The sequence below is a fragment of the Odontesthes bonariensis genome, chromosome 19, assembly GCF_027942865.1.
Source record: "Odontesthes bonariensis isolate fOdoBon6 chromosome 19, fOdoBon6.hap1, whole genome shotgun sequence".
NCBI lineage: Eukaryota > Metazoa > Chordata > Actinopteri > Atheriniformes > Atherinopsidae > Odontesthes > Odontesthes bonariensis.
Window position 1 is genome coordinate 35,152,530 of NC_134524.1, and position 23,778 is coordinate 35,176,307.

Genomic DNA, 23,778 nt, shown 5'->3' on the forward strand with positions numbered 1-23,778 from the left:
AATAATTCAAAATGGGGTGCTGGATTGTTTGGCTGAAATGGTTAGGTCAGAAATCATTGATGAAGTAAAAGACGGTGAATTCTTCAGCATCATGGCAGATGAAACAAAAGATGTGCCAAAGAAAGAACAGATTTCTTTCGTACTCCGTTACTACTACAATGGAATCATCAAGGAGAGTTTCCTTCATTTTGAATGTGCAGAGAGACTTGATGCAGCAGGGCTTACAGAAAAAATAGTCCACTTATTGGAACGTCACGGGCTGGACTATAAAAACCACCTGATAGGTCAAGCATATGACGGTGCAGCAGTAATGAGTGGTAAACACTCAGGGGGGCAGGCAAGAATAAGGGAGCAAACAAAATATGCATTTTACATTCACTGCAGTGCACACTGTCTCAATTTAGTGCTTGTGGATGCTGTCAAAGCTGTCCCAGAAGCAGATGAGTTCTTTGCATTATTACAGTCCCTGTACGTTTTCACCTCTGGGTCATATGTGCACTCGAAATGGTTGGCTGTACAGACGGAGATGTATGGCAGCACAAGAGAGCTACAACAATTAAGTGATACCAGATGGGCGTGCCGATTTTTGGCTCTTCGTAATATAACGGACAGATTACCTGCTTTAAAACAGGCGCTGCAGGAGGTGGCTCAAGACCGCAGAGGAGAGAAATCTTCTGAAGCCCGTGGTCTTCTAGCCCAAATTGACCTTGAATTTGTTGTACATCTTGTTACACTTCGGAAATTGTTTGGGGAAACAAAGCTGCTTTCGGATATGCTCCAGTCAACAACTGTTGACCTTTCAAGGGCTGTTGATTTAGTTGAAGCTTTAGTTCAGACTTTGAATGATTTCAGGCAAGAGTCATTCTTTGATAACTTATGGGATGAAGTGTTGAATATCTGTGAGCAGTGTGATGCTGCCACACAGTCAGTGGCAAAACGGCCAAGGAAACTAAGCTCCAGACTCCATGAATACCACATACTAAGCACTGTTGGTCAGAGGGAGCTAGAATGTGATAAGGAAACATTTCGAACTTCGTTTTTCTATCCTGTCATTGATTGCATGCTTAGTGAATTAAGCAAGCGCTTCTCAAAGACCATTTGTGCGCTGAATGTGTAGTATCCGATCTCTCAATCCCAAGAGTGATGCCTTTTTAAGAGACACCACTTTGTTTGACTTTGGCCGTTTGTATGGTGCTAATATTGAGGATCTGGGCCATGAGCTGCATCAATTTAAGAGACTTTTGGAAAAAAAAAGTAGCACTGACACGTTTCACTGAGCCATATAAAGAAGTATTTTTTTGAGCTCTTTAGACTATGCAAAATAGCTGTAGCACTCCCAGTGAGTTCCGCCTCTTGTGAGAGGAGTTTTTCCACCTTGAAACTAGTGAAGACCTACCTCCGGTCTACCGTTAGTGAGGAGCGTCTGAGCAATCTTGGGGTGCTCAGCATTGAATCCAGAAGGTCCAAGGCTTTGAACCTTGATGCATCTGTAGACCGTTTCTCAAGGAGTCACAATCGCAGAATCTTGTTGTTGTAGTGTTTCAGCCAAGTGCACATGCAAATGCTTTATGGGATTTTGAGACCACTCACAGCATGTGAATTTCTTTTTTCTGTCTACTCTTTTTCATTTCTTTCTATTCCTTACTAGAGTAAGATGATGACAGTTTGATTTTGAAAAGATTTTGAGACCATTGTAAATCTTTTTCTTTCTATTTTTCCTTGTTATTACAGTGAGATAATGACCATGTAATTTAAATAGATAGTGTAATGTCATGCTGTGAAAAATAATTGTAAATATAGAATAAAACATAAAAAATAAATTAATGTTTTGTCGTTATTTATGGTTATAAATGTGCCCCCCTTAAAAACACACTGGCCCCACCTCGGCCCCCCTGGTGATTTTGGTCTAGAACCGCCACTGGGGCCGAGAGCAATTTTACAGGGGGCCTGGCCCACCCTGGCCCCCGTCCAAAACCGCCAATGCCCCCAACATTTCCCATATCATGTTTTCGGGGGATCTCGTGTCAGTTTCAGGGGGTCTCGGATCCCCCGAGTCCCCCCGTAGTTCGAACCCTGGTAGGATGTCTGGAATGATGGTGTTGAACGCCGAACTGAAGTCCACAAACAGGAATGTAGTGCAATCCCATGTCAACAGCATCATCCGCTGACCTGTTTGCCTGGTAGGCAAACTGCAGGGGGTCCAGCAAGGGGTCTGTGATGTCCTTCAGGTACGCCAACACCAGTCTCTCAAAGGACTTCATGACTACAGTATTTTATGCCAGAAATAAGGCCCAGGTTTAAAAAACACGAACTTCCCCTAAGTTTAACTTTATCACATGTTTATTCTAACTTAGGATTCAGCATATTTGACTGAACAGTTATGGTCTGTGAAGAATTATGAGGCCCTGCATAATTTTCTGTGATTTGCACATTAGGGAAAACACAAACTAAGATCAAAATATATAACTTCATTAAATAAAAAAAAATACATTAAATTGTTAAACAATGAAATTATTGACGATCTTTCATAAAGACAGATAACTTTTTTTTATGTCAAGCTACAATACATGGGTTTTACTTACAGAAAGATAAAAAACACTTCCTTGACTTTTCCAGTAGAGGGAGGACTTAAACCAGTAACAATTTTCTGGTTGCCACAGAGGCTTTTCCATCAATTCGTAAGCCTGAGAAACTGTGCTGGGCCATGACTATGACAGACATGACATTGAAGGACCTGAGCCGTCTCAGGAAAAAGAGACGGCTCTGGCCCCTCCTGTACACTGCTTCTATGTTGGCAGACCACTCCAGTTTATTATCCAGCACCACCCCCAGGTATTTGCAGGTCTGAACAGTCTCTATCTCCCCTCCATCAATGCAGACTGACTGGTTTGGGGTTTTAGATCTCCTGAAGTCCACCACCAGCTCTTTGGTCTTGGTAGTGTTCAGGAGCAAACAGTTCTTTTTGCTCCAGCCATAGAAGGCCTCCACAAGGTCCCTGTACTCCTTCTCCTGTCCACCGCGCACACATGCCACAACAGCCGTATCATCAGAATACTTCTGAATGTGGCAGGACTCTGAGTTGTACCTGAAGTCCGATGTGTACAGGGTGAAAAAAAAAGGAGCCAAAACAGTACCCTGTGGAGCCCCAGTACTGCATTCCAGTGTTCCAGAAACACATTTCCCCATCCTGACATACAAAGAGGGGACAACAAGCAACACGACACCAGGACAGGGATACCTGCTGAGTATCTTGGTGTGAACCATGTCCATCCACGATGCCCTTGTCACCGGGAAGCTTTTTTACTCCTTTGGCAACCTTTGCCGTAATACCGTAACCTGAGTGGTATCATCATCTAACATTAGATTAGATATTCAAGCTGTTGTGTCATTAACTGGAGAGGTTTGAATCAGGTAGGAACAGGAGGTCGCTGAACACAGTGATCACCATCATGGACAATCCATCCCATCCTCTCCACAACACAATACAGACAGCAGAGCTCCTTCCTTAACACACTCATCCAGTTCCGCTACGGTTTGGGAAACCATTTCTGCCATTTTCCATAACACTGCTCTGTGTGAGAGGTGAACACACTGTTGGACCTTCACTCACCATCCACATTCCAGTAATCATAACTTTTATTTTCTATTTGATGACAAATATTTTATTGGTGAACTCCATGAAGCCCTTCAACATATGCCTAGTAATAAAGCCTCAGGACCTGCCACTTATTAGTTCAAACATCCCAAATGTTTTAATGGCATTTACATCAGTACCTCTCTGACAGCGTGGCGGGAATTTCTTAAAATGAGCTCTTGAAGTTTTCACTTCTCCCTCTGAAATAATCCTGACATCCTGCAAAACAAAAAAAAATGCTAAACTTTCCTGAATCGAACAACAAAGATTTTATAAGAATTTTATATAATTTGATGCATTCATATCACAACATGGGATCATCAGCAGCAACAGATTTCTAAAATATCAACAACTGAAGTCTATAACAAGTAAGAAATATATCTCGACCTACCAGACCTACAACTCACTATTGGGGTAGCATTTTTAAGCACCTGCACCCCAAAATTGCGATAAAAAATTAAATAGATTATTGTCCAAGATAGATGACACAATTTCTCTACCATCTTAAAAATGGGAGACAGACTCATCCATCAGTTCTTCAGAATGACTAAAAACCCAAATTTGCCAGTTCTACAATACAAAGTTCTGTACAGAACACATTATACAGGACAAAAGATGTGCAGGATGGGTCTTACACACTCAAACACGCTTCCATTGCACAGATAACACACCTGATGATTATGCACACACTTTGTGGTTCTGTGCGCCTGTCCAGTAGTTCTGGCTTGAGGTTTATGAGGACCTATCAACATGGCTCAAGTGTAGTATTCCTGCACGCCCACACTGCGTGTTCTGGGTGACTTAAATAACATCAACATGGAAATGAATTCAGCACACACGATCCTCACAGCGTTATGTATCGCAAAGTGATTGAGTGACTTGAGTGGGCCTGGGCGTCTGCTGTGTGAGGGTGTGTTTTCTGTTTATTCATTCCTGGGGTTTTGTCGTTGTTCTAAGCTGTGTGGGGGAGTGTGTTTAGTTGATTGTCGGTGGTCTGTAGCTGGATCTGGCACTTGTCCCCCGACCTGCTCCGGGGATGGTGCTGGTCAGCTTTGGTTAACAGTCTGGGGCGCCTGGTCCTCTCGGGTGTTGGGCGAGGCCTCTGCTGGGGGACGGCGCTCGGACTCGCGAGGCCCTGGGTCCCGCACTCAACTCATGCCTGGGCGGCCGGGGCTTGGAGGGGGACCAGTGGGTTGTCACCCCTGGTTCCCAGGGGCCCCTGCCCTATGTACGTGGGGGCTCTGCCCAGGGCCATCCTCTGCTGTCTTCTGAGTTGCTGTCTGTCAGTTGCCTTCTGCTGTCTATGCGTGGGTCTCCCTGTGGTGGGCTGCCTGAGTTCTGTGCTCCGTGGCTCTGCAGATGGTCCAGAACACGGCGGTGCATCTGCTCTCCGATCAGCTTAAAAGAGCACACGTCACTCCTCTGTTTGTTGAGCTCCACTGGCTACTCTTCAAGTCACTGATGTTAGCCTACAAAGAGCTTAATGGAACGGCTCCCATCTACTTGAATGCTCTTGCAAAGGCTTACGTTACAAACCGGTCACTCTGGTCGTGTGGGCCACCATCCATCCATCCATCCATCCATCCATCAAGACAGACTGCGAGTGAACTAATTGAAGTGAGGTCAGTTGGATAAATAAATCTGAGTAATCTACATAAAAATGAAAAGCTGTTTTGATTTGCCGATCACCTGACCACATGGTAATGTATATGAAAAAGAGTCCCAGAACGGACCCTTGAGGAAGACGAATTGACCTGGAATGCCCAAGTAAAACAGAGAAAGAGCTTTGTTCACTCCAATAAAACCAGTCAAAGGCATCCTCATTCACATCCACATCATTTTTGACTCTTTCATTTAGAATGCCATGATTGATCATATCAAATGCTGCAGAGACATTCAAGAGCACAAAGGCAGAGTGAATTTATCCCAATGTCATTTACAACTTTCAGTCGTGCAGTTTCTGTACTATGATGACATCTGAAACCAGAGTTTCAGAGTAAACTATTTTCTCCAATGCTTTAGTGCGAGAGGGAAGTTTAGATATGGGTCTAAGATGATCAAATTGACAGGGGCAAGACTGGATTTTCTTTCAAAGGGTTTACACAATAGCTAATATAAATCTAGAAGGAGCAGCACCTTAAGAAGTGTAAAATATCTGATGATAAAAAAACTGAGACTGTCGGAGGGAGCAGGACCTTGCCACTGCTCACACCAAATATTATTCAAGGTCAGAATTTTCTCTGTCTTGATCGGATACACTCCCCCCCACTCCCCATCTTCTGAATTTTTTCTTTTCTTTTTCTTTTATCTTATTTGATTTTCTCCTTTTTCTTTTTCTTTTTTTCTTGTTTCTTTTTATTGTTCACCTATGTGGCACATGTTTACATTTTCTAAATATGGTTGGTGATCTTTTTTTACTTGTAGTTGTATGTGTCTGTCCATGGTTAGGCAGGGTTATGGGTTATGTCATGGGTGGATGTTGTTCAGAAAATACAAAATAATCTTCCTGTACAATGATTGTCTTATTTATGTTTTGTCAATAATAAAAAGACCTTTAAAAGAAAGAAAAAAGTTGTTTGGTTGTTGTGGTGTTTTATTTGTTTAGTATTTTATTTTTAGTTAGTTTTTACTTTTTTAGTTTAGCTTTTTAAATCACTGATAAGTGATTTCGGGGGGGGGCAGGCCCGTACCACTGCTCACACCACATATTATTTCGGGTCAGAATGTTCTCTGACAGAAGATGTTGTGGCATCCTCAGACAGCAGGTGCCAGGCAGAGATTGGGTTTTGGTCACATACACACAGATTGATAACAGGAAGTATGAGAGGATCTCACAAGCTGTTTTCTGTCTTTGCTGCCATGTAAAATGTTTCTATGTTGTTCCTGTTAATAAAATCCCCAAAAGAGGTGAGTCCGACTGCTCCTTCCTCCACAACAATACCGCAACCCTGATATATGCTTTGCAGTGTGACTGCAGAGACGGGCTGTAGCAGGAGGTAGATCAGTTGGTGGTTTGATTCCAGCTTCCCCTCATGTAAAAGTGTTCTTGGGCAATCCTGCTGCTGCATCCATCTGTGTGTGATAGAGGAAAAACTGTGTAACTGTAAAATTGTATTCTGTCGCAGCTTGTGCTGTAAAAGCACTTTGAGTGGTCAGGTAGACTAGAAGAGTGTTATATAAGTATAGTCCGAGTTCTTTTCATTTCTTTCCTGTTCATGAGTTCCTCCATAACTGTGTGAGTATAAGCTGCACAGTGAACATATGTGTTTGTGGGAGGAGTGCAACCTTTTCTGGAACTGCTCTTACAGTGAGCCGTTTCTAAAACAGCATTTGTTCAAATCATCTTTTAGGGTTGTGTAACTCCCAATTCCTCTTTCCACATCATGAATAAGGAAAACACAGTAACAGCAAGTGCCTGAGCTGTGAGAATAAATGAGCTGGGAGCTAAATACATGTGCATCAAACAGGTTATGACTAGATTGTGTCTTTAATTCACACTTTAAAATGCAGTTGGTATCCAGCCCCCATTCAAACAGTGAGTATGGCTGCAGCTCTTTGTGGAGACTTTTAAGTCACTCTCAGCAGATCCATGGCAACCACTTGTTGAAGGCTCACTGCTTGTTGCTGGGCAATGTGATGTACTGAACCAGAAAATCCTTCCATTGATACTCTCCCCACCCCTTTCCACACTCCCCCCTCCTTATCTCATCCCTTCTTTCCCACTGACCACTGTCAAAACAACAACAACAAAGCATTAGTGCCTATGGAACTAGAAAGCTGCACATCTGGAAAGGCTCCATCACAGCTGAAAGGTAGAGACCGGTGTTAGAGCAACATCTGCTGCCTTCTTCAGGGAAGGCCTCGCATGTTTCAGCAGGACAGAGTTAAACCTCCTCCTGCATCTGTTCCAGCAGCTCGGCCTGCAGTCCAGACCTGTCACCAGCCGAAAACATCACGAACCACAGTATGAGCTGCACAGTGATGTGGTGGTTAGCTCTGTCACCTCACAGCAAGAAGGTTCCTGGTTCAAATCCGGGCTAGGCCCTTTATGTGTGGAGTGTGTATGTTCTCCCCTTGGATGCCTGGCTTCTTCCCAGATTCTAACCCAACATGCCTGTTGGGTTCATTGGTGATTCCAAGATGAGAGTGAATGTGCATGATGGTCTGTCTCTGCATAATGGTCTGTCTCTGCATAATGGTCTGTCTCTGCATAATGGTCTGTCTCTGCATGATGGTCTGTCTCTGCGTTGGCCCTGTGAGGGATTGGCTACAAGTCCAGGGTGTACCTGCCTTTTCTCCCACTGGTAACTGGCTCCAGCTTCCCCACAACCTTCATTTGGATTAAGTGAATGTAGAAAATGGATGAAACACAAAATCCAACAAAGGAGATCTGGGACTGCTGAGCAGCTGGAATCCTCCATCAGACAGGAATGGAACATTCCTCTCCCAGAGGTCCAGCAGCTGGGCTCCTCAGCTCCAGATGTTTACACGTGTTGTTAAAAGAAGAGGGGATGCTACACGGTGGGAAACATGGACCTGTCAAACCTTTTAGAATAGCGTCATGAATGTAGTTTATTTCACTAAACTTCTATAAACTGAAATCTCACCAGAGAGGGCTGGAACAGCATGCCATGTGACCAGTTTTCCCAGTGTCCTTTGCATCTGCTCCGTGTCCTCCCACCCCTCCTCCTGCTGATTTTGTTGCCCTCATCTTTTCTCCTCTCCCTCCCCCCTCCCCCCTCCCCCCTCCCCTCGGTGACCGATTAGCTGGTGTGCGGTTCCGTCCCATTTCCATGAGAAAGGCAGCGGTCAGTGAAAGGGTTAAGCCTGAGGACGCAGCCCCCAGAAAGCAGCCCTAATTTTCTGCTCGGTGGGGGAATGAGGAAAGCGGGGAGAGTGAACAAAGACACCCAGGGGAGGAGCGGAGACTCCGGCTTTACTATATGCACCTGCGGCCTGAAAAGCCACGGACAATGCAACTCCGAAACTGCCAATTACGCACGGTTTTCTAAGGACCGTTGCGAAGGAGGTGTGTGTGGGGGGGGTTCAACTTTCTACTAGTCTCCCACTCACTCGTCAGCCATGAAGGCTGCTGGCACCATTTTGATCTCTCTAAAGCCTCCAACCATGAGCTCGGGTCTGCAGGAATATTACAGATTTGATGCGTCAGAAAGCTGGATTTCATGGCAGCCATGTTGTAGACAGGCAGCACTATGATAGAAGACCCTCATTATAACAAACATTTCCTAAATAGTCTGTAATCTGTTTCCAGTTTGAATTTTTTTACCAATTTTATTTGTTTCTTTGGGATAATATGAACATATGCATGTTCATCAAACCTACTGAGAATAAAGTCCCAGTGAGTCACATGGAGCCATCACTGATTAGGTTTGGCATCTCTTGGTACCTGGAAAGATATTTTTATTCCAAAACGGCCTGTCCAACGGCCTCTCTTGTAAAGAGTTGTGTCAGTATTAGATGGTTGAGTGCCTAAATCTCAGGGAAGGGTAAAATGATTCCCATCAGAGGGGCTATAGAGGAGAATATACCTCATACAACCATGGACACCCTGCAGTACACCACTGAGCACAACTAACTTTAACATTACACGGAACTCAAGTTAGCAGTGTCTGCCAAAGAAAAGGGAGTCATCCGTGTTGCTGTGGTGTCACTACTTACCTCATCAACTTCTCTAACATACCATGGAAACTTAGTTTGCTTTCTTTAATTACTTCTATTCTGCCCTGTTGAGTGGCTGAACTGGATGAATGAGCTAATACGTCTTCTGGAACAACGGGATGGAGTAAATTCAGAGATGCATTGGGAATCAGTCAGATATATGTTAATGTTTTCACAGGTTAGAGTTACAATTGGCTTGATTGTGAATGTTACAGCAGAGTGACTTTTAGAATGACTTCATTAATGAACAACAATTTGAACTTTATTAATGAGTGCCATAAACGATTTGTAATCAAAAAGAAATCCAGCCTCTTAGTCCAAGAGTGGGAAATATAGACAGTATTTACACCAACTCCACATGGCAGCATTACAGACAGTTACATTTAGTCTAAAGTATCCCAGCATCAAAGTTCCCGTTCCATTTCCTTGGGTCGTAGTGTAAACATTCACACATTACTGTGATACAAGTGGCTTTCTAAAACACTTTGGACATTTGTTTCCTGTACCCACTTAGTAAGCAGTGAAAGTGAAAGTAAGCACATTCTATACGGAGTGTTTGCAGGCTGGAAGAAAATGTCTGCAGTCAGCAGGCCCAACAAAAACAGACCCCAACACTGGAAGATGGAGAGGAGAAAGAAAACACTATACTTATCTACTCTTAATCGGAAAAGTTAAGAAGCCAGATGCAAGCTTTGCTTCACTGCCAATTAAAAAACATGTTAAAAAACAAGAAGTCTCGCTGCATTTGGAATAAAACAATCACAACGTAGCATCTTATCTGAAATTCCGTTCACTCAGTAAAAAGCTAAAAACTCCTGCCTAGAGCAAAGGGATCATGAATACAGAGCAACTCAGAACAATGCATCCGTACATTTACAAGAAAAGATCAAATCTAAAACTATTCATGGCCAATAAGACTCCTACAGCCGACAAAAAGAGTAGCAATTCTGGCAGAAACTAAACTGAAATCCAGTGATTCGATGTGACCGAGGACTTCCTGCATGTACCAACAAACTGCTTCCAGTCCAGTTCAGATCCGATGGCAGCCAGTGGTCAGGTTGTTGCCTGTGGATGCAGAGCCGATTGTCCAGCAGGCATGTTGTCCTCCCACAAGATTTCAACTGTCCCAATCTAAAAAGAATCAGCCAGGGCACAAAGTTCATACAAAAACAAACAAACAGAAACTTCTAGTTGTGCAATCCTTCATCAACACCAGCTCTGCATCATCATCAGAACACACCAGGACAGCAACAACCAACAGCCTGTGAACGGAGTACTTCAGCTCAGGTGGTGCCAGTCACCTGCTGAGGTGGTCCTCCATGCTGCGCAGAGGGACAGAAGCTCTCTGAACTCACTGCACAGCAGCCCTAAAATGTTCCTGATGTTACAAAATTAAAAACTTTTTTTTTTTTTTAAAGTAGTAAGTGAGAACCCAAAGATGGGAATCAGTCAGAGGCTGAGGGGCGTGTGGAACGTACGGCTGAGTAAGAACTCACTGAAGACACCCGGGACCACCACTCTTTTTCACACAAATCCCGATTGAAAAGCGGAAGAGATCGGAACTTCTTCTGTACTTTGTGACCGCTGGCTTCCTTTTGTCATCATGTCCTGCCAGCCAGGAGCCATCCCTGGACCACCCCTGGACCACCCCTGGACCACCCCAGGTCCATCCCTGGACAGACAGGAGCATGAGGCAGGGAGGACAGGTCTTACAGAGGCAGTCTCCAGTTGTGAAGGCAGAGCACAGCGTGTGCTGATCAGGCTTAAAAACAGTTTGTGTATCGGTTCGACCAATTAAGATGGAAGTGATGAGTGCCAGAGTCACAAGTTTTAAGGGTGGTGCTGAGGAGTCTGGACATATACTGGTTACAGTCTGAAAAACAATTCAAAGATCCTGTTGTGTAGACAGATGGAGCATGTCCTCTGCTGGCAGCTGGCAGTCTGCTCCATGTCGATGCACCTGCAACCCTAACCCAAAGTTGGGTTCTACCTGCACATCTTGGGACTATTTCATTACCAACCTAAAGCACTCCTCAATCATTTTGACTTTCCAGACCGCCGTGCGTCATGAGGACTGCCTCCAGTTCACTTATTGTGTGCAACGCCCACCCCACAACTCCTGCTTCTGTCCTAGATGTGAGTGAGTGGGACGGTTCCAGTCAGGTAGTGCTGTTGGACACTGGTGTAGCCCCTCTGTGCAGCGGTGGGGTCAGAGCCATCCCCTCCTGGTCCAGGAATGTACATGCTGATCATGTCCCTGAGATCGCCCTGCAAAGCCCCCCGGTGATGGTTAGGAGTCCCCGTTGAGGGTGAATGGGATACAGGTTCCGCCTTCACCATGGACATGGTGACGGGGCTCGGCTGCTGGGGACTGCTGCTGTAGGCCATGGGACTGTGGGGGGAAAAAAGGATACAAGTTAAATCTCAAGAGAACTGCAGAGGTCAGAGCCAGAAGGTCCATCTTCATCTGCATGGCAGTCTCAGGTTAAATACCAACTAACTGCAACATCAAATCTTATTTTTCAAACCCAACAACAGCACCAGCTGAGTCTCTCAGAGCCGAGGAAAGCTCCTCCTGTTCATGAGAATGAAAAACACTGAAGTGTACAAAATCTGAAATAGATTTTAGCTCAGAAAAGGAAGTCAGGAATGTGTGCTAAAGTTTAAAATAACTAAGTCTTTGGTAGATTTAGTTTGCCAGCCACACTGCTTTGGTCTCAGATTCATGGAAGGAGGTCAAATATTCCCCTTTAGGTTTGAACACCAAGCATTTCAAACACACAATATCAGCACCCCTCTCCTGCTATTCCATTCATCTAAACATCTTTTACAACACGACTACATAATATGTTTCTTTTATGAAGATATATGCCTCTTTGACATTTCAGCATATTGTATCACATACACATGCAAAATGTTGAATCCAAGGTTTTTCTTGTAATGACAAATTGTTCACTCAAGAAACAGGTGGAGATACTTTTGCAACCTTAAATAAAGCACTATTGTATGCTGTGCATTAGTACAATGCGAGCATGCCGAGACAACGGCAGATCATCAGGGAGTTGCATCTGTATGCTGAGGCCGAGCTGGGATCAGACTGCTGACTCTCACACAGCTCTTCCACTTTTCCATCTGAACAGGACAGAGGCTCAGTCCAGGTGATGGCACAGATGGAATTCTGAACCACATCGTTGGGTTTCATTTGGGTGCCAGTGGGAGCAGATCCCTCATACATAAGGACTGGACTTTCTAAAGCACATCCAACATATGAATCAGGTCATTTCTCACATCAGAGACGGGCATCTACAGTGTCTCTATTTCATGTGACATCTCGTTGATTGCAACAAAATTCTCGCAGCCTATTTGGGAGCGGTAGTGGAAACAAATATACTTCATGTTGTTATTCATGTACAGCACTTTGTGAAGCCACGGCTGTTTTTAAAGGGCTTTATAAATAAAGTTGAGTTGAGTTGAGACAAATAGTAAGCACAAACCTCAGGCAGCTAACAGCACCAGGGTGTAACAGGCCTTAATCATTTACAAACGTACTGAGGAGGTGTGTTCACTGAGGAGACAACTGTTGGCCAGTTCAGTCAGACTGCTTTATGAAGCCCCCAACATGTCCAACATGTCCATCTAAGGTGCTGTTTACACATACCCGGGTATTTTGATAAATGAAGACCTTTCCCTTCGTTTGTGCCTTTCGTTTATACACAAACGGAGTTTTTTCCTCCGAAAACGAAGCTAAAAAAAACCTGGAGATTTTTTTAAAAACTCCGTTTAGCGTTTGTATGTAAACTGGTTGAAAGAGACAAAAACGGAGTTTTCAGAATGGAATGCGGAGTTGTCGTCATAGTACAGAGCCCCGCCCCTATCTGGCAAGCATGGAGGTACTAGCAGCATTTCTGTTGTTGAGAGCTGTACTCGCTTGTGTGATTTTGAAAATTACTGTCATACAATGTATTGAACAACAAAGGCGCATTACGGCGCGGAGAGCAGCAATTGCGGAGCGTCTGTTGGCAGACAGAGCCCGGCCATACCACCGTCAGGCTTGGCGTAATTTAACAGCTCCTGATAGCGTATTTATGCGGATCAATGTAGACGTGTTTTTTTTTTTTAAAACGGGGCTGTGTGCACCTAGTTTTTTTTGCAAACGAAGGTTAGAAAATATGCGTTTATCAAAATACCCGGGTATGTGTAAACAGCACCTAACAGGGTTCACTGAGGAGCTTTACCTGGAGATTTAAAGGGGCTAGCTCTTAAAAATATTATCTTAGAGACCAGTTCAAGGATTTTTAAAACTAACAACAAAGAAACTCAATGACATCAGAAACAAAAACATATGTTAACTTTTTAAATGATTCAGTTCAAATTCAAAAATTCAAATTCTGTCTGAAAGTCCAAAAATGTTGAACTAGAAGGAGTATCAAAGAGCCCAGTGTGTGGAAACTGGGGGCTGTGAGCCCACAGCAGAAGGTAAAAAGTCCTCCGTCACTGGGACAATGGTTTGGCAGGGATGGGGTGGGATGGGGGTGGGATGTGGGTGGCCTCACACAGAGCAGCTTTGCCTGCCATCAAGTCAACCTGATCAACATTCCAGGCAGCGCCACATGCATAACAAGTAGGGAGCAGACCCAACCCTGTTGTTCAGCCCACTTTATTCAGTGATCCAGAGCAGACTTTGTGTCCAATAACCCAACTGATCTCAATCCTACAATATTCTGAAGCGTCCACTGTGGGAAGAAAAGCTGGAGGCCTTTTCAGACCTCCGCTCATCACTTCTTTCTTTTCTCGTGTATTCCAAGTAGACCGTTTCCAAACTTAGTATCAAACGTTTGTTTGTCATTTTAGGTCCAATACTTAAGGTAATGTGGACCAAATAAAAAAAAGAAACTTATTTTAACAGGTGCTCTTTTTTTTTGCCAAACTATCCGGGTCAGTGATTCAGTCATTGGGCAGAAGTCAGAACACAGCATGGTGTTTCATTAAGAGACATTCTGAGCATGGACGATGTTAAAGTGCTCTCTGAGGATCTGAAGAAAGGCCATGAGGAAGCAGCAAGAACATTTCTCTTTTTAAAAACGTTTTCTTTGACTGGACGCCAGAGAAACCGGACGCAGAGTTCTCAAAGCTTTTTACTTTCTGAAAGTTCAGCTTGTATCCCTAAGTGTGCGGATTAAAGGGGTCCTGGGGGCTCACACACACACACACACACCTGGGGGCTCACACACACACACACTTGGGGGCTCACACACACACACACATCTGGGGACCCACACACACACACACACACTTGGGGGCTCACACACACACACACACACACACACATCTGGGGACCCACACACACACACTTGGGGGCCCCCCCACACACACACACACACACACACACACCTGGGGGCCCACACACACACACACACACACTTGGGGGCCCCCCCACACACACACACACACACACACACATCTGGGGGCCCACACACACACACACACACACACACACCTGGGGGCTCATACACACGCACTTGGGGGCTCACACACACACACACACACACACCTGGGGGCCCACACACACACACACACACCTGGGGGCTCACACACACGCACTTGGGGGCTCACACACACACACACACACACACACCTGGGGGCTCACACACACACACACACACACACACCTGGGGGCTCACACACGCACTTGGGGGCTCACACACACACACACACACACCTGGGGGCTCACACACACACACATCTGGGGGCCCACACACACACACACACACACCTGGGGGCTCTCACACACACACACACACACACACCTGGGGGCCCACACACACACCGTGGGGCCCACCCACACACACACCTGGGGGCTCACACACACACACACACACACACATCTGGGGGCCCACACACACACACACACCTGGGGGCTCTCACACACACACACACACACACACACACACACCTGGGGGCCCACACACACACCGTGGGGCCCACCCACACACACACCTGGGGGCTCACACACACACGCACCTGGGGGCTCACACACACACACACACACCTGGGGCTCCAGGGGCCCCGCTGTGTAAAGGAGCCCCCTCCCTCCCGGCTCACCTGTAGGAGTTTGCTCCGCTCATGTAGGTCTGCGCCGCGGTCATCGCGGGTGGATACTGGAGGGCGGAGAGGTCATACCGGTGAAGCTGCTGCGTGTAGCCCAGCGCCTCGCCCTGCATGCCGGTGTAGCCTCCGCTGGGACCCCAGCCGTAGCCTTCCACCCTGGGGCTGCCGCCTTGGCTCTGCGCTGCGGCCGCCAGGAGGTTTCCTGCTGACAGCGGGTACTTGCTCACCTGGGAGTCCTTCTTCAGCAGGGGCTTGGTTTTGCGGCGGGGCTTATACTTGTAGTCGGGATATTCCTTCATGTGAACTGCCCGGAGCCTCTTGGCCTCGTCTATGAAGGGCCGCTTCTCGGCGTCAGTTAGGAGTTTCCACTCAGCTCCCAGCCGCTTACTTATCTCGGAATTGTGCATTTTGGGGTTTTCTTGAGCCATCTTTCGCCTCTGTCCCCTGGACCAGACCATAAAGGCGTTCATGGGCCTCTTGACTTTATCCATGGGGTCGGCTCCGGGTGCACATGCCGTTTTCGGGTGAGCGCTTCCGTTGCTGCCCATACCCCCGGACAAGTTCCCGGTGATGGGTGACATTCCGGGGGGCGTCTGATGAGGATGAGGCTGGCCAGTGGGCTTCAGCTCGTGCTCCATCAAGCTATACATGATGGACGGATGTGGAAGAGTTGAATTACACGCTAAAAGGACACGCTGAAGCACGGAGCCGTCCACCTGGTTTCCCAGCAGGTCCAACAGGGAGAGCCGGGTGATTTCAATCAGGCAGCTGATTACTCGCGTCACACCCGGGGCCAGCAGCTCTGCTCTTCAGCTAACAGTGAGATGTGGCTGTCATCACTCTGATGGGGAAAGCTACTCTGGAGATGGAAACTTAGCGCACACACTCCACTCATCTGTCCCGCACCCCCCCGCACCCCCCCGTCCCCCGTCCCCCTGCAGTTAGCCAATAGGAAAGCTAAGGGGGCTTTTCTCTGAGTCCGTGCATTTGAATCTGAAAAGGTTCCGACGGTGCGCGAGACACTTGTTGTCAATGGAGTTGGGAGGGGGGACATTCCAGAGCAGGCCGGTCCCACAGAAAGGTTTTCATAAGAAGGCGAATGTAAACTGGCATATGGAGGCAGGCAGAGGAGAAGTGGCCCGTTCTAAGACCCGTTCTAAGACCCGTTCTAAGACCCGTTCTCCGGCCTCTCAGAGCGGGCTCCACTCAGCCGCTGAATCAAGTCAAAGGATGGGTTTACCTTATCAGACTCACCAGTTAACACCGCGAAGTGGTGTGCTTTGAACCCGAGCTCCATACATTCCTAAAGCCAGCCAACAGGGCCAAGTAAAGATGCATTAACTCACCCAAACAGCGTCACTCATCGCGGGAGGAGGCACAAAACTGGAGGCTGTTTTTCCAGCAGAAAAAACAAGTAGGAGAAATGGAGGCCATGCTTGTCCTTCGCTTACGGACTTCACCAATCTCTCCCTGACATTAACAGACTGCTCTGTCACAGTTTCTCATTCCTTAACAAGCTAAACAGCTGAGCATAGTTTCCCCAGTTAGCCAGATGAAAACAGAACAACTGGTTTATTCTTTCATTTGTCAAGGACCTGGCAGTGACTTTGGATTATGATGAAAGAATGTCATTGCTTAAAAAACATTTTAAAAAAGTCATTTTTCACATAGACTTTCCTCAACTTCTTGATATATATTACTTGCAGAACACTTCTGATTAGTTATAACTGGTAAATGGATTTATATGGCCAATCAAAGTACTTTTACCCAACAAGCCACATTCATCCATTCACTCATACAGCACTTCTTGGTCTATGTAACCTAATCTGGACACAAAATAGGAGCCAAAGTGGGGTTTCATACACTGGGAAGCCCCTACATGTAAACTGGGGAAGCCAGGGATCAAACCTCCCACATTCAGACTTGCAGATGACTTCAGTCTGAGGCTACGTGCCCACGACAACGGTAACGACAGATAAACGCAGAACATTTCGACAGATGTGCCTATCTTGCACACGGCGACGGCGTTTTTAGGAGTTCAAAACGGAGAAAACGCAAACGCCCTCCAGAGTGGAGATCTTGAAAACGATCCAACCTCTCGTCGCCGTAGGAACAGTTCAAAACGCAGAAGTGCGTTTTTTGCACACGTTAAGTGGGTAGTTCTCCATGAACGACTCCCATATCTCACTATATTTATTTTGGACACTCTCCCAATCCACATTATCCACTGCCTTCCTGGCTTTGTAGTTCAGTGTCGTGTTCAGGAGCAACTGGACCTCATCATCTGTCCAAACAAAGTTTGAAGGTGTACTGTTGTTGCCGCCGCGCGTCGCCATTTTCTTCCAACTGACACGGAGGAAGTAGCCACAAAACAGGCATTTCTCATATTTATTAATATGTAACAATATAACTAATATAACAATACCAAAGGTGTTATGTCAGTCATGTTCACGTGTTGCTCGTTTAAATTTGACTTTTTGTCGGAAACAGTCATTTTTTTTAAAAAGAACCCTACTTGTATAACTTATTTTTACTTTTTACTTAGGACAGGTGAACATATTGTTGGCTTAAGAACAAAGCTGAGCTAAGTTCACTTCATACTTTGTTGAGCTTAATGAGTAAGTGGCACATTGTGAGCTGATCGTTGCCATGTAGTTTAACCTTTAGTGCTGCAGGTGTTCTGTCACCCAATCAGAGCATGTGAGCGGAGCGTGGAGCGGAGCGGTGAAATATGGTCAGAGCGCAGAGCGGTTTTCAGTTCAAAAGCCGGAGCGAGGATTTCGCTCCGCTCCGGATTGTAAAATTTGTAAAATAACATTTTTGATTTAATGTAGTCTAGTGTAATAAATTAATAATTAAATAGGAAACGCGGGGCAACATGAGTGGAGCGAGATGTTACGTTCACAGCTGGGGACAAGCAGCCACGCGGGCCTTGTCACCCGTAGTAAATGAGGAAGTGAGCAATTCAAGTCGAGGGCGCAACGGTGTGTTCTATGTGTGGCGGAGCTAGCATTAGCTGCAGAGAGTGCGGATAATAAACAGGGAAACGCCCGAACTGTAGGGCCTACAAACGCTATCGAGCGTGGATTGTGTATTTCGTCTGGAGTTTTGGGACACGGGAACGCTCGGAACAGGTCAGGTACCGTGAAGACCAGGGGTGGAAAGTAACAAATTACATTTACTCACGTTACTGTAATTGAGTACTTTTTATGAGTAATTTGTAATTTCGGAAAAACTTCGGGTGGGCTACTTGGCTGGATGTCACGGTTCAAATGACCCCAGGGTGAATCTACTCCGAACCATCCCTTCCTCAGCTGCCTGTGAGAGGCTTTTTAGTTCAGCCGGGTTGCTCTTCACAGCAAAGAGAGCAAGACTTACAGCAAAAAACTTCGAAAATCAGCTGCTGCTGAAATTGAACAAGAGCTTTTCCGGTCTACAGTTGTAGATTATGGGCAGATTTGTGGGATCCTGTGGGCACTTACTTTAAAATTGTGGGATCCTGTGAACGTTTTGTTTTATTTTGAGATGTGGGACTCTGTGGCATTTTAGTTTGATTTGTGGTATCCTGTGGGCACTTAATTTTGTGTGCATTTTGTTTTTTTAATACTTTGATTGTAGTTTAAATTTCTTTATTCTTATCATAGTGTTGTCCGTTGGACAGTAGGACTGAAAATTGTTTGCACTTTATGGTACAAGTTGTGACTGTCCTTGTGAGGAAGTATGTTCCTGAGCCCAGTTGATCTTTTGCAAGTGTGGATGTGCACTTTAATACACCTCGAAATCGATTAAAACAACTTGTACTGAATTTGATTCATGACTCATCCTTTTTTGCATTAAGAAACTGAAAGTAATTAAGTAACTTTTACTCAAATTACATTTTAAATGATGTAATTTTGTACTTTTACTCAAGTAAATTTTGAGATGGGTAATTTTACTTTTACTCTGAGTAGAATTTAGGCAAAGTAAAGATACTTTTACTTAATTACAATTTTTCAGTACTCTTTCCACCTCTGGTGAAGACATATTCCCCTTTCTGATTGTCTGAATTAATCTGACTGCTCAGGTGCTAGTTCTAACCGTGAGCCTCGTTTCCTCTGCTTTGCTTCCGTTTCTGCTGATGCTCTCGCGGCCACACACACACACACACACACACACGCACACGCACACACACACACACACGCACGCACACACGCACGCACGCCTCTCCCTCCTCCTGCCTAGCCCAGCCTGGGGTCTCTCTTTGCTGTGTCGTGTGATGCATATTTAAGCTGAGTAATCTGGTGGGCTTCGTCCTGACGTGGTAGTTTTCTACCTGGCGCCCAACATTTTCTAAACATTATTTTTTGTACGTCAGAGTGGCGATAATTTAACAGCCAGTTAAATAAGACAATACACCGGTCACATCATTAAATCAAACGCCGTGTGTCCCAGGGCCCTGTCATAATTACATGAAGTAAAAATGTCAGAAAATTCCTTCTCCTGAAAATTTGAGCGAGTGTGGAGCGATTTCGCCTGAGCAGCAGGAAAATTAAGGTGAGCGCGGAGCGTCCTGGCGCAACTTTGAGCGGGGAGCGAATGAGCGAACATCCTCCTGAGCGGGGAGCGGGAATTGCGCTGCGCTCCGCTCCGTTCACATGCTCTGCACCCAACTATGCATTTCGCTTTGCTTTTACGTTTGCATTTATTTATTTAGCAGATTTTTTTATCCAAAGCAACTTTCAAGGAAAAAGGAGAATTAACAATCGAGCATATTTCTAAATCTATGTTTAGTTGAGTTAAGTGCAGTCCAAGAAAAAAAAAAAGGTGGGGGCTTGATGATAGGTGAATGATATGTTTTTCAAGAGCTTCTTGAAGGTCATGAGGGTCACCCCTGCTTTGGTAGTACTTGGTAGGTCATTGAACCAAGGGGAGACCATTGATGACAATAGTCTGGAGTGCCACGTGGGGGTGGCAGCACCAGATGATGTTCTTTGGAGGAACAAAGGAGCCGAAGGGTAACGGGTCTGTATGAGAGCATTGAGGTAGGTGGGAGCAGACCGAGAAATCTGTTTATGGGTTAGTATTAGAGATTTTAATTCGATGTGAGCAGCTACAGGTAGCCAGTGTAGCTCAATAAACAGAGGGGTGACGCGCCCTTTTCAGGAGATGGAAAACCGGACGTGCCGCCACATTCTGGACCATCTGTAGCGCCATGAGCCCGGAGGCCCGTTAGTAGCGCTGCAGTAGTGAAGGCAAGTAATGACCATGGTTTGTACCAGGAGCTGGGTAGCCTGTTGTATCAGGATCGACCTGATCTTTCTTATGTTGAATAGTGGATAGCGGCACGACTGGGCAACAGAGGCCACATGCTCAGAGAAGGTCAATTGCTTTAAATTTGGAAAATAACCCAAATGACTTGCAATCTGAGAAGGAACAAGTGACAGAGTCAATTTTGACAGAGATGTTGGGCTGTATGGTTTGCTTGGCTGGGAAGACCGGCAGCTCTGTTTCAGAGGTTGAGTTGCAGGTGATGCTCTCTCATCCATGTCAGTAATTTATGTTAGGAAGTTGTGATATAATGTGAAATGATATCAAATGAGGAATAATGTTACAGCTACCTTTCATAACTTATTTCATGGAACTATCACACGTTGCTTAGCAGCAGTAAAAAAAAACATAATCTTGCACAAAATGCTGTGTAAACATCCTCTGGATTATGTTTTCGATGTTAAAATTTCTTATTGATCCCCAGAAACCTTTTTGCTTGGGTTCTCGCACAGATTATATCATAAAAGCACACCTAAATTAATACTGAGTAGGAGAGATGGCATCCATCCCACTTTGCAAAGGGCAACTCTTGTATCTAGAAATGTGGCCGAATTTTTTTTTTAATCTGTCAACCCAGGGTTGAGACCAGGAAGCATTGTTCCAGTCTCACGTGCTTACCTGCAGCCTCCTATCTCTGTTGTCTAATTTTAGTTTATCATCTTCTGCTTTTCTAGTTGATCTAATTGATCACTTAAAGCACTTTTTAACACTACAAGCCATATTCACCCCACCCACTCACTCACACACACACACACACACACACACACACACTCATACAGAACTTCTTAAGCCTGAGTTAAGCCTGGTTTATAGTCGGTAACGCAAGACGCAAAGCAAGACGCAAGAAGAAACGCAAGCCCTTGCGCGGTTGCAAGCCCCCCATTGCGAGCTTGCGTGTGTCACCTCAATTTTCTAAACTTCACGCAAGAAAAGACGCAAGCCTACTACTTGAAAACGACATACTCATCGATCTGACAGTATGCAGAGCGTTTACACACAGTGCACTTCACTCCTGCCCGAGCCCAAATCAGCCAGCCTGAAAAGCTGATTTCCCTTAAGCTATAAACTCTGTAAATATATAACTTTAGCAACATTTGAAACATTTTCAGGCGAGAAAGTAGTCGTTTAGACCCCCAAGGTGTTGAAAATCTGACAAAATACCAGCTATTTACAAGAAGAAGAAGCATGAATCACTCGAAGAGGTCCTGGCGGTGAATTTGCTTTCATCATAGTAGGCTTGTCATTTAAAAAACCCGCTACTCCACCTACTCTCCTGGCAGTGAATCGCCACGCAGCACACGCAAGCGCCGACAAAGCTAAATGAAGTATAAACGTCTCGAGCCATTAACATACGCGCAAGAAGAAAGCGCAAGGGCAGTTAAAAGAAGTATAACTCAGCCTTTAAGCCTGGTTTATAGTCGGTAACGCAAGACGCAACGCAAGCCCTTGCGCGGTTGCAAGCCCCCGCTTGCGTGCTTGCGTGTGTCACCTCAATTTTCTAAACTTCACGCAAGACGCAAGACGCAAGACGCAAGACGCAAGACGCGAGCAGAGCTATAGAGCAGCCACTCTGGACGCGACCACAAGCCACTATCTACATCACATCCGGCGGCGTGTTCATCTTCCGGTTTCATCCCCTAATAAAAGACCGCTGTTTTCAAACGCCAAGGTAGAAAGCGAAGAAGAAGAAGAAGAAGAAGAAGCATGAATCCCATAGACATAATATATATAATATATTATGTATAAAATATTATGTCTATGATGAATCCACTCGAAGAGAGACTTGCCGAAGAGGTCCTGGCGGTGAATTTCCTTTCATCGTAGTAGGCTTGTCATTGAAAAATCCCGCTACTCCACCTACTGTCCTGGCGGTGAATCGCCACGCAGCACACGCAAGCGCCGGCAAAGCAAAATAAATTAAGCATAAACGTCTCAAGCCACTAACACAAGCGTAAGACGCAAGCGCAAGGGCAGTTAAAAGAAGTATAACTCAGCCTTTATACCTCTTTTAACTGCCCTTGCGCTTGCGTTAATGGCTCAAGACGTTTATGCCTCAAGACGTTTATACTTCATTTAGCTTTGTCGGCGGTTGCGTGTGCTGCGTGGCGATTCACCGCCAGGACAGTAGGTGGAGTAGCGGATTTTTTCAATGACAAGCCTACTACGATGAAAGGAAATTCACCGCCAGGACCTCTTCGGCAAGTCTCTCTTCGAGTGGATTCATGCTTCTTCTTCTTGTAAATAGCCGGTATTTTGTCAGATTTTCAACACCTTGGGGGTCTAAACGACTACTTTCTCGCCTGAAAATGTTTCAAATGTTGCTAAAGTTATATATTTACAGAGTTTATAGCTTAAGGGAAATCAGCTTTTCAGGCCGGCTGATTTGGGCTCGGGCAGGAGTGAAGTGCACTGTGTGTAAACGCTCTGCATACTGTCAGATCGATGAGTATGCCGTTTTCAAGTAGTAGGCGGTTTCGACCACAGCCAGTGGCTTGCGTCTTGCGTGAAGTTTAGAAAATTGAGGTGACACACGCAAGCACGCAAGGGGGGGCTTGCAACCGCGCAAGGGCTTGCGTTGCGTCTTGCGTCACCGACCATAAATCAGGCTTTAGTCTGTATGGTCTACACACTGCTTTTCTTTCATCTATCACGCACATTCACACACCAATGGACTCATCGAAGGTAACATGGGGTTCAGTGTCTTGCCCAAGGACACTATCAGCATGTGGTCTGGGAAAGCTAGAAGTCAAAACCTCCAACCTTCCACTGCAGACAACTGCTCTTCCTGCTGAGCCTCTGAGAGTGGGAACTATGAGGTTTCATACAGAGAGATACAGGAACTTATTTCTGCCAGTACCAATAATCATACATGATGCAAGCTTGCAATGATTGTTGGAAAAATAAATATTGCAACAATATAATTTCCCTTTGGGAAATTATATTTTCTTTGAATTTAATGTCATTTCAGTTGACATTCTGGTTGTAAAAACATCTTTTATTTTATTCAATTCTAATTTTTAGAATCTGCTGTGCATCATATTTTAATGTGA

General features: G+C 45.4%; 1 protein-coding gene across 1 annotated transcript; it reads right to left on the bottom strand.

The window, feature by feature from the left end:
- Positions 1-9,553: 9,553 nt before the first annotated feature.
- On the bottom strand, positions 9,554-16,266 carry sox19b (SRY-box transcription factor 19b). Its single transcript, XM_075451444.1, has 2 exons — positions 15,416-16,266; positions 9,554-11,705 (listed from the first exon to the last, which is right to left on the bottom strand). The coding sequence occupies exons 1-2, from the start codon at positions 16,069-16,071 to the stop codon at positions 11,444-11,446; spliced, it is 918 nt and encodes a 305-aa protein (XP_075307559.1). The 5' UTR covers positions 16,072-16,266; the 3' UTR covers positions 9,554-11,443.
- Positions 16,267-23,778: the final 7,512 nt, after the last annotated feature.